Raw genomic sequence first — 15,000 nt, forward strand, 5'->3', positions numbered from 1 at the left:
TCAACCACGAAACATGATGGTATATGGAAACTGGGACTGTTTTTGCACCAGGCCTTTAAATTCAGGGAAATCCTAACATCTTAAGATGCTGTGCTTCACTGCAGCGTTTTTGCGATATGTGTATTCATACAATGTTGGTTGAATATTTTCATTTTGTTTGATATTATTCAAGTTGTTCACTTACCTTCATAAGGGGCATAGGCCTCTTCATGAATAAATCATCTGAATCTGAATCTCCCCCCCTATCTCTCCTCCTCACCCCCCCCCCCTCTCTCTCTCTCTCTTCATATTTGTCCGCAGTTCAGTTGCGTTTCTTCAGATATTCTTCCATCGATCTCTCCCAGATCGAGGGTGGTGGAGGTGTCGGGGGATGGATGGGGTGGGGTGGTGGGGGGTATGTGGGTAGGGTGGGGGTGGGAGTGTGGGGGTGGAATCGCATGCATTAATTGACGAATTCTGTCACAGTGTTTGCGCTGCACATTTTCCGCAACAGTTCATCTCCAAGCGGCAAAAGCTTTTTCCCCCGGCTGAGATCAATGTGGGGAATACGGGGGGTACTCTCTCACGGGATCGGGATCTGAATTGATCAAAGCTTGATGTATCACTGACTGTGTGCCAAATATTATAGAATCTGTGTGGCGTGCACTGATTTTGATTGATGTATTGTTGTGCTCCTTGTTGCCTTGCTGTGAGAGAGAGAAAAAAAAAAGAAAGAAAGAGAAAGAAAGAAAAAACTCTCACCCTCTCTGTCTCTCTCTGTCTATCTGTCTATCTGTCTATCTATCTATCTATCTATCTGTCTGTCTGTCTCCCTCTTTGCCTCTGTCTCTATCTCTGTCTCTATCTGTCTCTTTCTCTGTCTCTTTCTCTGTCACTCTGTCTGTCTGTCTCTGTCAGTCTGTCTCTGTCTGTCTCAATCTATCAATCTGTTAATTTATCTATCTACCGTTTTTCGTTCTGGGATGTCCTTTCGAAAGCAAAACCAATCGTAACCATGTATATGATGAAAGGAAAACGATAACAGCTGTTTCCACAAACAGATTTAAGCCAAACGTTTGGAGCAGTAGTAGTGACAGTCTCACCAGGCATTGACACAGACTTTGTGTGTGTCCTGACCTGCATTCTCCACACATAGCACGAACATAATACCAGTTTCAGTTTCTCAAGGAGGCGTCACTGCGTTCGGAAAAATCCATGTAGGCTACATATACACCACATCTGCTAGGCAGATATCCGATCAGCAGCAAAACCCAACGCGCTCACTCAGTCAGTTCTCGAGTGTATGCACATAATTATATTTGTGTACCTATGAGAGTGAATTTTCTTCTACAGAAAAAAAAAAAATCCAGAGGCCAACACTCTCGTTGCCGCTGGATTTTTTTTTTTTTCAGTGCGCCAAGTGCGTTCTACACGATGGACCACGATTTCTCGTCTCATCCGAATGACCAGTTTGATTTTTTTCAGTCAAAACTTGGGAGAAAGGGCGAGAGCGGGATTTGAACCCAGATCCTCACGGACACTGTATAGGCAGAAAAACGTCTCAAGCATTCTGCAACCTTCCTCCGACATGGAGGAACATAATATCAGTAAACAAATAAAAAAAAGGGACCATGTCTAATTAACAACCACTCGCTATACAGCAATCGAGAGAACATGGAGGCTTTCAGAATGAGAAGGCGGTGGAAAAGGATTGAACTCAAGACCCTAAAGCACACCCGGGGTTCCATTCAAAGACAGACAAGAGTGGCGGTTTTTTTTTTCTTTGCTGCCACACATGCCGGAGGGCATAATTGGCCAAAATGAGATGACACTGAAAACAAATAAACAAGTATATAAATGAATGAATAAACGAATTATTGGATTAACGAGCGAACAAACATACAGCTAGATAGACAGACAGACAGATAAAGAAATCAACAGATAAATGAATAAATGTAAAAAGAAAATTGAATAATAGATCAAAGTAAACCTAGACAGACAGACAGCTAGATAGCCAGCTAGCTAGCTAGATATATTAATGGCTGGCTGGCTAGCTAGATAGACAGAAATAGATAGATCAATAAAACAATTTGCTAATCAATTAGTTACTGAATAAATTAGTCAATCAGTCAATAACGAATGAACTCACCAAGCAAAATACGAACTTCAGATATGACAGCCTATGGGTTGACTGGTCTGATTGAGAGAACTGATTCTTTTGGGAGTGCCTTTGAAGCTGTTCAATATTCTTTTGCGTGCGAATATATTTGCTTTCTCTCTCTCCTTGTCTGTCTCTGTCTCTGTATCTGTCTCTGTCTCTCAGTCACTACCTCTCTCTCTCTCTCTCTCTCTCTCTCTCTCTCTCTCTCTTCGTGTTTGTCTCTGTCTATTCTGTCTTTTTGTCTCTCTCACCCAACCGAACCCCCTACCGCCTCCCCACGATCTCCTACCCCCTAAACAAAATTTGCTCTTTTGATTCCAGAATGACATCAGCAACAACAGCAACAGCAACGACAACGACAACAAACAACAGCAACAACAATGACGACGACACCAACAACTATACTCCTCTGACCTCCACCAAACACCAACACCACCCACCACCATCACCAGGAGCAAGAACAAGAAACAAGAAACAAGAACCAGAACCCAGAACAAGACACCCTAAAGATGATGAACCTGGCCAAGAGAATCTCGGAGAAGTTCGAGGACCACCGGCTGAGGCTGAACGTGGGCGGGGTGGTCTTCGAGACCCTGAGGTCCACCCTGAGGAAGAGGCCCGGCACCCGTCTGTCGCAGCTGGCTGAGCAGCTTGAGGCCGATGAGACGTGGGACTTGGAGAGACAGGAGTACTTCTTCGACAGACACCCCGGGGTCTTCTCCTCCATCCTGCAGTGCTACCGAACCGACGAGCTACACACGGAGCATAACCTGTGCGGGAACATCATCAAGCATGTGAGTCAGGGTTAGGGTTTGTGTGTGTGTGTGTGTGTGTGTGTGTGTGTGTGTGTGTGTGTGTGTGTGTGTTTTGTTTTGTTTTGTTTGGTTGTTTATAAATTTTGTTTTTATATTTATTTATATATATATATATTTGTTTTGCTTGTCTATTTATCTATTTATTCATTGATTCATTAATTCATTTATTTGTTGGTTTGTTTAATTGTTTATTTATTTATTCATCTATTTATTTATTTATGTACTCATTTATTTATTCATTTATTTACTTAATTGTTTATTTATGTATGTATGTATGTGTCTATCTATCTATCTATCTATCTATCTATCTATCTATCTATCTATCGATCTATCTATCTATCTATCTGTCTATCTTCTTTTTAAAAAAATAATTGTTTTATTCTATCTTATTTTGCGCGCATGTGATTTATTGTTTGCCTGGGTAAATGTTTGCTTGCGTGCGTGTTTAGGTGAATGATTGTTTGTGCGCACGTGGGAGATTGTGCGCATGTGGGTAATTGTTTGCTTGTGCGCGTGCTGGTAAATGTTTGCTTGTTCATATATGGGTAAATGCTCGTTTGAATGCATACGGCTGAATTGTTACTTGTGCGCGTGTGGGCAAATGTTTGCTTGTGCGCACGTTGGTAAATATTAAAAAAAAATTGGTGTGAGTCTGTGTGTGTCTGTGTGTGTACCTTAGTGTCCGGGTGTGTCTGTGTCTGTGTCTCTGTGTTTATGTGTGTGTTTCTGTCTGTCTGTGTGTGTCCATAATCCTCAGTCTGTCTGTCTAACCCCCACCTCCATAGTCCCCCCCCCCCATCCCCTCTTCTCTCTGTCACTGTCTCAGGTGTGCCTGATTAAATTAGGCTTAGGAGTTAGTTATCTTTGTATCAAAGAAGAGCTGTCGGGACTTCTGGACCCCTCCATACGGATGATAGCCAGTACTTCGAAGCTTGCTCTAGAGGATCATGGTTTCAATGCTTGTAGCGCTCTTGCATCTTTCTAATGAACAAGTGTAAGTGTTCATCTGTGTGTGTGTGTGTGTGTGTGTGTCGTGGAAGCTGCGATACGTAGACTAGAAATGAGTGTGTGGAGGAGGGGGTAGAGGAGGTGCAGGGTAATGTGTGTGTGTGTGTATGCGTGTGTGTGTGTGTGTGTTGGAGCTCATGTACGTTTATATGTATTTGACTGTGCTTTCATATGTGTGGGTGTATGTGTGAATGTGTGTCTTCATGTTTTACATTTATTTGCTTATTTATCATCATTGTTGTCTTATTTATTTATTTATTATTATTTTTTTATTATTATTACTACTACCTTTTTATATTATAATTATTATTTATTTATTTATGTAAGCTTATCTATTATTTATTCACCTTTTTTTTTCTCAAGGCTTGACTAAGCGCTTTGGGTTACGCTGCTGGTCAGGCATCTGCTTGGCAGATGTGGTGTAGCGTATATGGATTTGTCCGAACGCAGTGACGCCTCCTTGAGCTACTGAAACTGAAACTCTAATGAACAAAATACACATAATGATATTGTGAATTGAAGACAACACCAGGAATACTTCAATAATGCACGGATAACACCCAAGAGTGAGCAGATAGCATCGTGAATACGCAGTACAATGATAACATAAATAATTACATAACAGAACCTGTATAATCATTTAGTAACATGTGCTATTAAGCCTCATGCAGACTTAGCCCTTACATCTTTTATAAATCAACGATCGATTTCATAACCTGACACCCTAAAACGTAACTTCAAGCAGTGTAGTGATACTGAATGCCCTTTCACCGTTGAAACAAGTCACCGATTTCGTAACGTTACGTGTAAAAATCACTTCATGCAATAATACTACTGCTGCTCTTGTGTGTGTGTGTGTGTGTGTGTGTGTGTGTGTGTGTGTGTGTGTGTGTGTGTGAGTGTGTGTGTGTGTGTAAAATACCCGTTCCTTGTAACTCTGCCGAGTATGTGCGTGATGGCTTCCCTCGTGATTGCTTTCCACAATACCTGGTTCACATGGCTAATTCCAGGCGGTTGTTGCTCACTAATTGGCTGTCTTTAGCTGCGTAGCTAAAACACACACGTGGGTTGTTTGAAGTGTGGTGTTTGGACAATCGTGGCTATGAGCACTGTGGCGCAATGCACAAAAGACGGCTGGTTTGATCGGTGAATATTTCTGTTTTGCTGGGAACGAAATTTACCGGTGCTGGACCGACGCGTAGACTACCCCATGTTTTCTCGGTTTAGAAATTTAGCTTCATCATCATCATCATCATCATCATCATCGTCGTCGTCGTCGTCGTCGTCGTCGTCTTCTTCTTCTGATGCATAGACTACCCCATGTTTTATCGGTTTAGAAATTTAGCGTCATCATCATCATCATCATCATCATCATCACCTTCTGCTTCTTCTACTTCATCATCATCATCATCATCATCATCATCATCATCATCATCATCACCTTCTTCTTCTCCATCATCATCACCTTCTTCTTATTCTTCTTCTGCACTTACATTTTAAAGATGGAACGTTACTCGGGTTATAAAGTATACCTCCCCCCCCCCCTTTTTTTTTTTAACCCGGACCTTGCTGGGAATCGGAAATTCATTTAGCACCCTGCTTTAGATGCAAGACGTGGATTAGGATATGCTGCATCCATTTGGAGCTGGAAGATGTACTCGGATTAGGGAATTAAGCATCCTTTCGTAACTAGAAAATCACTTGGTCTTGGGCAGTTAGCATTTCTACAACTACTACTATCTATCTATCTATCTATTATTATTATTATTATTATTGTTGTTATAAGGAAATTCCTCGGAGCTAGAAGATTTCTCAGTTTCTGCAATTATTCATCACCCTCTTTGGGCTGGAATATTACTCAGATTAGGAATTGCAGCTGCAGCTTCCCTTCTGACTGATTGGCTTCACATTTCTCACCCAGGCCACTATTCCAAACAAGGAGCATTCTCCTTGTTGATGCTGAAGCTGGCAGAGTTCGTCTCTCCATCATTACGGCGAACAGTTGAAAACTGCACACAGTTGTGAATCCTCCTTCCCCCCCCCCCCCCCCCCCCCCCTTGCCAGGTAATCTCCGGCGAATATTTTATTTTGATAACCCAAGAACTAAATCCAAACAAATATCTGATTTACTCTAGAATACAGTAAGACAATTATGACCCGGAGCATTGTAACCTACAACAACGGCAACAACAACAACAATAAGAACAACAACATGAACAACAACAACAACAACAACACCAAAACTGCGGAAATAAACGAGCACATCAGCGAACCTTGATTAATATCAGAATATACAGTGATGTAGAGTGATCGTGGGAGACGTTTGCGATTGCCCAGGGCAATCCAGGCTTGATCGGCTCAAGGTCTAGTGGAGGGGGAGAAAAATATCGGCGGCTGAGCCGTGATTCGAACCAGCGCGCTCAGATTCTCTCGCTTCCTAGACAGACACGTTACCTCTAGGCCATCACTCCACCAATTGCTCAGGAAACAGCGCTGAAACTTTTTTGACTGTCCTAATTTTACCCGTGGGACGAAAAATGACTGGGGAGCAGATTCCTCGTTACCTTATACACCGCTATTATCGTCACTGCACGAGCTTTCACATCTGTTCTGACCGAAGACGCAAAACTGGTCATAGAAAGCATTCTACCGATCGAAAGATGGATTATGAAAGGTGACGTTTTCTTGAAAGCTCTTTGATGATGATGATGATGATGTTCGTCATATTCATTGTCGTCATCGCCATCATCATTATTATCGTCGTCGCCGTCACCGTCGTCATCATCCCCATCGTCATCATCATCATCATCATCGTCGTCGTCGTCGTCGTCATCGTCGTCGTCATCTTCAGTATATTTACCATCATCATCATCATCGTCGTCGTCGTCGTTGGCGTCATCATCATCAGCATAATTACCACCATCATCACCATCGTCGTCATCATCATCATCAGCAGCAGCATTTTTGTTATTCTCTTATTGCTGGCGTCGCCGTTGTTGACGTCGTCGACGTCGTCGTCTTTGTTGCTGTTGTTGCTGTTGTTGTTGTTGTTCTTCTTCTTCACCTCCTCCTCCTCCTTCTTCTTCACTTGTTGATTTATCATTTTGACTACTTACGCATTTATTGTTGCTTTGAAAGGTTATCGATTAAAACGATCACCAACAATGGCACTATTTCATCAGGTTTCTGCTCTGTAAGAGTTCTTCTCCGGAGCTGTCTGGAAGTCGGAATGGATGAGTGATTCTGCCTTTTCTGGCCGTGCCAAGAGGAAGGACGGGGCGGGGGGGAAGTGGGGGTGGGGGTGGGGGGGAAGGTTGAATGCGCGAGTAATAAAAGCTTTCATTGTGAAAAAAGCAATATGCCTGCAACTGTGATGGAAACTCATTGGAAGCTAATATTACCGGCACTTTAGATAATCATGAATTAACGAGAGAAGAATAACGCATGATTAGGCGTTAATCTTTTTTTTCTTTCTTTTCTTTCTGTGCTATTTATTTTCTGTTTGTCTGTGCTGGAAGGGACCTTACGCAATTATAGGTCAAGATATATAGGTCAATAATATATATATATATATATATATATATATATATATATATATAGAGAGAGAGAGAGAGAGAGAGAGAGAGAGATAGCCTGGAGGTAACGTGTCCGCCTGGGAAACGAGAGAATCTGAGCGCGCTGGTTCGAATCACAGCTCAACCGCCGATATTTTCTCCCCCTGCACTAGACCTTGAGTGGTGGTCTGGACGCTAGTCATTTGGAGGAGACGATAAACCGAGGTCTCTTGTGCAACATGCACTTAGCGCACGTGAAAGAACCCATGGCAACAGAAGGGTTGTTCCTGGCAAACTTCTGTAGAAATATCCACTTCGAAAGGAAAAACAAATAAAACTGCACGCAGGAAAAAAATACCCCCCAAAATGGGTGGCGCTGTAGTATAGCGAGGCGCATCTCCCTGGGGAGAGCAGCCCGAATTTCACATAGAGAAATCTGTTGTGAAAAAAAGAAAGAAATACAAATGCAAATACGTGCAAATATATATATATATATATATATATATATATATATATATATATATATATATATATATATATATATATATATATATAGAGAGAGAGAGAGAGAGAGAGAGAGAGGTATCATTTCAATTTTTCAATTTTATATTGTTATAATGTTCATTTGTTGTGTCCAAAACGGCTTACTCCGGGGCTTTTTCAGTTGTGTAACCCTCTCGCTCTTGCGCTTCCACACACAAATAATTATATTCTCAACATTTTCTTCTCATGATTCACGTGTGGGACGACATTTTTATTTTTTTTTTTTTTTTTTTGATTATGCGTGCGCATGCGCGTGGAGGGAATGTGTGTCTATTAGTGGACAGTGAGGCCAGGACATCTGTGAGACTATAAATTTGCATAAATACTCTGTGTGTGTGTGTGTGTGTGTGTGTGTGTGTGTGTGTGTGTGTGTGTGTGTGTGTGCGTGCGTGCGTGCGTGCGTGTGTATAGGTATGTGAGTGCGTGTATGTGTGTGCGTGCGTGCGTGTATGTGTGTATTTGTGTATGTGTGTGTGTGTGTGTGTGTGTGCGTGTGTGTTTGTGTGTGAGTGTATGTGTGCGCGCACGCGCACGTGCGTGTGTGCGAGTCTGTGTGTGATGATGAAGAGAAGGGTACCAGTGATACTGTGGAGACCCCCTCTGATTCAAGACAGGAGTGAAGGTCTGCACCACACATTTCCATGGAAACCAGATCTCCCAAGGGAAAGAGCAGCCCTAATTTGACACATGGAAATCTGTTGTGACAAAGAAATACAACAAAAAAAAAAAAAAAAAAAAAAAAAAAAAAAGGCAGCAAGAAAAATAGAAGCCGATAACAGCAACAAGAAGTACGATACTATTTGCAAAAGATACAAACCCACAACCTTTCAGTTATCATCTGTTCATGACGATCGGTTCCACTGCTGCCAGGCTATCTTCCGATTGTTGTTCAAGTTATACGTGGTGTTTTGCCATTTCCCAGATTGAGAACGAAAATCAATTATCGTTTTTTTTCAGCTTCAGAAAAGAAGTGTTATGCAATATCTTGCAAAAATTAGTGGGAAAATCCACTTTGAGAGAAAACACTTGCAGACAAAAAAGAAAAAAGAAAAAGAAGCAACAACAAAATGTATATGGAAGATGCTACACTGTACCGACGCGCTCTTCCTGAGGAGAGCAGTCCGAAGTTAACACAGAGCGATTTGCTTCCGACAAAGAGTTATACAGTACAGGGTAGGACAGGGCAGGACAGTACAGCACAGTACAATACAGTACAAGACAGGACAGGACGGACTATCACCTGTTTATGTTGAGACAAAGAGCAATACAATACATTACAGTACAATATACAATACTGGACAACACTATCAGTCGTGTATGTTGAGGCTAAGATGAACACGTACAATACAGTACAGTATAATACAATACTGGACGCAGTGTATTTTCTTTATGTTGAGGTTAAGAGCAATACAATACATTACAGTACAATACAATACTTTACAGCACTATCAGCTGTTCATGTTGAGGTTAGGAGCAATACAACACATTACAGTACAATACAATACTTGACGGCACTGTCAGCTGTTGATGTTGAGGTTAAGAGCAATACAACACATTACAGTACAATACAATACTTTACAGCACTATCAGCTGTTGATGTTGAGGTTAAGAGCAATACAATACGGTACAGTGCAATACAATACTGTCAGCTGTTTATGTTGAGGTTAGGAGCAATACAACACATTACAGTACAATACAATACTTGACGGCACTGTCAGCTGTTCATGTTGAGGTTAACTCACTCAGTACGGCCAGTCCTCTCTTCTCCTCTACACAGACCCCTCGGATGTCCAGTGGGTGTCTGAATGACCCAACCTTTAGTTTCTGTCGCCAGAATTGTGGGATTCTTTGTCAACATCCACCTCTTCAGTATAAGAACCTTCCGCTTGCAATATTTTGATGATGGTAATTGGGGTAAAACGCTGTTAACATCGTCTCTTTCGCCGTTCGTATGGAGAGAGTTAAGGGCAACACAATGCAGCACAGTATGGCACAATACAATACTGGACGCACTGTCATCTGTTTATGTCGTCGGTGTGCACGTGACGTAAGGATTCAGCAAGAAAACCACAAACCGTTATCTATGTTTATGTCATCGGTGTGCACGTGACGTAAGGATTCAGCAAGAGAACCACAAACCTTTATCTATGTTTATGTCATCGGTGTGCACGTGATGTAAGGATTCAGTGAGAGAACCACGAGCCTTTATCTATGTTAATGTCATCGGTGTGCACGTGATGTAAGGATTCAGCAAGAGAACCACAAACCGTTATCGATGTTTATGTCATCGGTGTGCACGTGATGTAAGGATTCAGTGAGAGAACCACGAGCCTTTATCTATGTTTATGTCATCGGTGTGCACGTGATGTAAGGATTCAGCAAGAGAACCACGAACCTTTATCTATGTTTATGTCATTGGTGTGCACGTGATGTAAGGATTCAGCAAGAGAACCACGAACCTTTATCTATGTTTATGTCATCGGTGTGCACGTGATGTAAGGATTCAGTGAGAGAACCACGAACCTTTATCTACCTGTGGAACAAACGGCAACACCTAGCTACGGCTGCAGGGTTTGGGGAGGCAGTCCACTTCCGGTGGTGGCGGGGAGTGCGGACAAAGGCCACATCACCCATTCTGTCGCAGCCTCCGGCACTTTCTGCCCTATGGATTCTATCGATGGCCGCCCGTCGTTTTGAGTGTCGCTGTGTGGGCCGGCCGTTACTGCTCTCCATACATAATCTGTCAGGCGTAATAATGGGGCTGATGAAATAGTTTGTTGATACTTGCAAACTCCATGGAGATCTCGCTTTCTAAACACACACACACACACACACACACACACACACACACACACACACACACACACACACACACACACACACACACACATATATATATATATATATATATATATATTTTTATATATATATACATACACACAATGGCGAGCGCCCACACGCTGATGCACACAAATGCACGTTTTCACTCTCAAACACACACATGCGCGCCTTCACACGCAAACGCACACACGCACGCGGGAAGTCCTGTTTCATGGGACAATCGGTGGACCTTGCTGCGGGACATGCATGTGTGGACCCCCTGAAATGATTGATTAAAATCAATATGCTTTCAGTTTTATGATTCAGCGGTCCATTGCTTTCTTGTTGAACTAATCGCCAAACACCCAGAAATAGTCTTACCATTATCATCACGACCGGTAACATGCAATGTGGCCACAATGAATGATCATGTGAAAGATACGATTTTTTTTCAGAATTTTACTTCATGATTATGGAATCAGAGAGAGAGAATGAATGAATGATTGGCTTATTCATATAGGCCATAGCCCCTCATGAAGGGGTATTTAAACAATAAACACAATTTGAGGATAGATAAACAATGAAAACGAGACTACGAAGCGACTATATCTCTAACTCTGAAAGCCTTGTACAAAAATAGGGAGAGATTACGTGTAACATCAGGTTTAGAGCACGACATCAACAGACTTAGTTTGAACAGACAAGGATCTCTGTAATACTTAGGATTAACTCTCTCCATACGAACGGCGAAAGAGAAGACGTTAACAGCGTTTCACCCCAATTACCACCATCAAAATATTGCAAGCGGAAGGCTCTTATACTGAAGAGGTGAATGTTGACAAAGAATACCACAATTCTGACGACGGAAGCTAAAGGTTGGGTCATTGAGACACCCACTGGACATCTGAGGGGTCTGTGTAGAGGAGAAGAGAGGACTGGCTGTACTGAGTGAGTTAATGAATTCAGTTCTAATATCGCTAAGTTTGGGACAACAGAGAATGAAGTGCACATCATCTTCTTTTGATGTTCTGCACAAAGGACATAACTGTTCATACTCATTACATGAATTATATCTAAATCAGTGTACGTTCAAGTCGGAAATGCCAAATCGAAATCTTGTTGTTACATATTTCAACTGTCGATTCATGTTCATTTGCAAATAATATTAAAGATCATGAACACTACAAAATGTCCTATACAAATTAAATCGTTCACTTGTATTAATGTGATCATTCCAGTTCTGCCACCTACAGTCAATCAAACGTTGACGAAAGACATTTATAAATCCATTCATATTGCCAACACCCTTAATTTACCCAAACGTCACCAAAACCATTCTCATACAAAGAAATACGAACATTTGAAACCCATTTTTTCTTTCCATTTACTTCTAAATCATATAACATTTTACACGCTTTGTATGGTAGTCTAAATGTTTCCATCTGAAGTAACGTAAGCTAGTAACGAATACAGCTAACTGCAGAATTCACATACATTGGGTATCTTTCTGTCTCACCGTAAACAAGACCATTGGGTGTACGCAGATCTATTCGTAAATACTTCTTAATTGCAAACAAATGTACTGACTCACAATGAACTGAGGCTTTCTCTAATCTCCATAATTCGGACCCATACTGCAGTATTGGTTGAACTCGTGAATCAAACAGTTTAATAAATAACTGGAAAGAATTGTTATTAAGAATATAAAGCCGCCGCATAATACACAACAAAGCGTCTTTGCTCTACTAGCAAGGTCTTTGCAAGCAGCAGTGAAACTCAGAGGACGTGTGGAGAAAGATATTTCCAAATAGTATTTTGTAAACATTAACTATGGGCATGAGAAAGAGAGAGAGAGAGAGAGAGAGAGAGAGAGAGAGAGAGAGAGAGAGAGAGAGAGAGAGAGAGAGAGAGATTTTCGGATTCGGATGTTTTATTCATGTAAAGGTCATTGCCCCTCATGAAGGAGTACAATGCACAAACAAGCACAGTCATTGAAAACAAAAAGAGAAGAAAACATTATGAAGCTGCAGCAGATCTGAGATGCAATGCCTTATACAAGTGTATTGACAAATTACTTATAACGCTTTCTGCTAGAAGTAAACGAAATTGATTAGGATATCTATAAAAAGTAGTTGGGATATATCGTACTCTCAAACTAGTCAAAGCAGGACAATATAAAGCAAAATGCATCTCATTTTCATTTCCATTTTAGCACAAGGGACAAATTAAATCAAGCGCAGAATGTTTCATGTAACGATAGTAATGCTGAGAAATTTCTGTAATTCCAAAACGAAATCTTGTCATAATAAATTTCAAGTGTCTGTCAAAGTACATACGCAGGAAAGTCTTAACGACATGAACAGTACAAAATGTCCTGTACATGCAAAATCCATCACTATTATTAACATGAAAATGCCACTCTTGCCATCTGCACGCAATCAATCTTTCTTTAAGACCACATAAAAATGATTTGACATCTTGCACACCTTCATTTTCCCATACAAAACCAAAACCAAACTGATACAACTTGCAACGAACTTTTGAAACCCAGTTTCTTTTGCCTTTTGCATCCATGTCAATTAACATAGAACAAGCTTGCCTTGGTAACCTGTAATCATTCATCCTTGTTAATTCAACCCAGCAACGAATAAAGAATCAACCCCTAACACTTTTTTCAATACAGACAGATGAACCTTCTCATAGTGACGTGCAGCATCATCAAGGCCGCATAGTTCATTGCCATACTGGAGAGAGAGAGAGAGAGAGAGAGAGAGAGAGAGAGAGAGAGAGAGAGAGAGAGAGAGAGCATATACATTTGCGTCATATGTCTGGGGATTGAATGTTAAAAAACATATCACCAGTTCACAGATACTGTGTAAACATTTTTTTTTATGTCAAATATTGTTAATTTGTTTCAAAAAGGAAGATTCCAGCGTTTCGTTATTTGTTGAGATTGTTTGCCTCTGCAACACAGATCATGATATTCTGTGTCAGTCAGAACATTGATCAAAAGACTGAAAACATATCAATCAATTCATTTGTTTAGTCCATCCACTTATTTGCGTAATTATTATTTTCATAATTTGCCTCAACTCAAACAATATATTATTGTTCACACACACACACACACACACACACACACACACACACACACACACACACACACACACACACACACACACACAAGCACGCACGCCCACTTGCGTGAACACTCGTGCATACAAACCGGCGCGTGCACAGCACACATGCCCGCGCACATGCACACAAGCGAACATTAAAAAAACAGCAAAAACCCAGAAGCCAACACAACCAAAGGCTCACGGCCCAATGAACGCTTTACAGAACCGTGGAGCTTTCATGGCAGGCTGTTGGATCACATTATTGGAAAAGAAACAACTTCAATCTGTCAAGGAAAACATTGTTTGTCACGCAGGGCCACACCGCAGGGGATTTTTAAAAAATATTATTTTATTTTTCTATTTATTTATTTTTATTCTTTTTTTGTGTCCGTCAGAGCAGAGAGAGGGAGTGGCCGTAAGTCTAACATGAAAGATAGAGCACGATGCCTTGCTAATCAAACAAATATCGGCATCATTTCCAAACCAACATTGCGCAAATTTCTTCAAAACGGAACAGAGTCTCTGTGGGCTTTCCCAAATACAATAGACTGAGCAACACACTATACGCCACGTTCTTGGCATCAGAGATCTTTTACCATCCCTCTTGCGGCCAGTCAGTGGCAGCCTCTGTGCGTGTGTGTATGTGTGTGTTTGTGTGCATGTGTGGGTCTGTATTTTTGAGTGCGTTTGTGCATGCGCGAGAGTGTAAGTGTACACAAGTGTCAGTAGAGGTCTGTGCACGTGCGTGTGTGTGTGTGTGTGTGTGTGTGTGTGTGTGTGTGTGTGTGAGGGGGAGGTGGGGGTGCGGGGGGAGGTGGGGTAGAGGATGAGGTATGTGAGTGTATGCATGCCTACACTGTGGGAGCAACAGGATATTGGAACGTATATATATATATATATATATATATATCTTTGTGTGTGTGTGTGTGTGTGTGTGTGTGTGTGTGCGCGCCGTGGAAGCTGTGATACGTAGACTAGAAATGAGTGTGTGGAGGAAGGGG

At 41.5% G+C, this 15,000-nt stretch overlaps 1 protein-coding gene across 1 annotated transcript in view; it reads left to right on the forward strand.

Moving 5' to 3' along the window:
* LOC143282129 (voltage-gated potassium channel KCNC1-like) overlaps window positions 1-15,000 on the forward strand; it is a 106,608-nt gene that overhangs the window by 21,395 nt on the left and 70,213 nt on the right. Inside the window, exon 2 of the mRNA XM_076587654.1 lies at window positions 2,462-2,934. Within this exon, the coding sequence (XP_076443769.1) occupies window positions 2,650-2,934 (285 nt within the window). The 5' untranslated portion in view covers window positions 2,462-2,649. The remainder of the gene's footprint in view (window positions 1-2,461; window positions 2,935-15,000) is intronic.

The sequence above is a fragment of the Babylonia areolata genome, chromosome 5, assembly GCF_041734735.1.
Source record: "Babylonia areolata isolate BAREFJ2019XMU chromosome 5, ASM4173473v1, whole genome shotgun sequence".
Classification (NCBI taxonomy): Eukaryota; Metazoa; Mollusca; class Gastropoda; order Neogastropoda; family Buccinidae; genus Babylonia; species Babylonia areolata.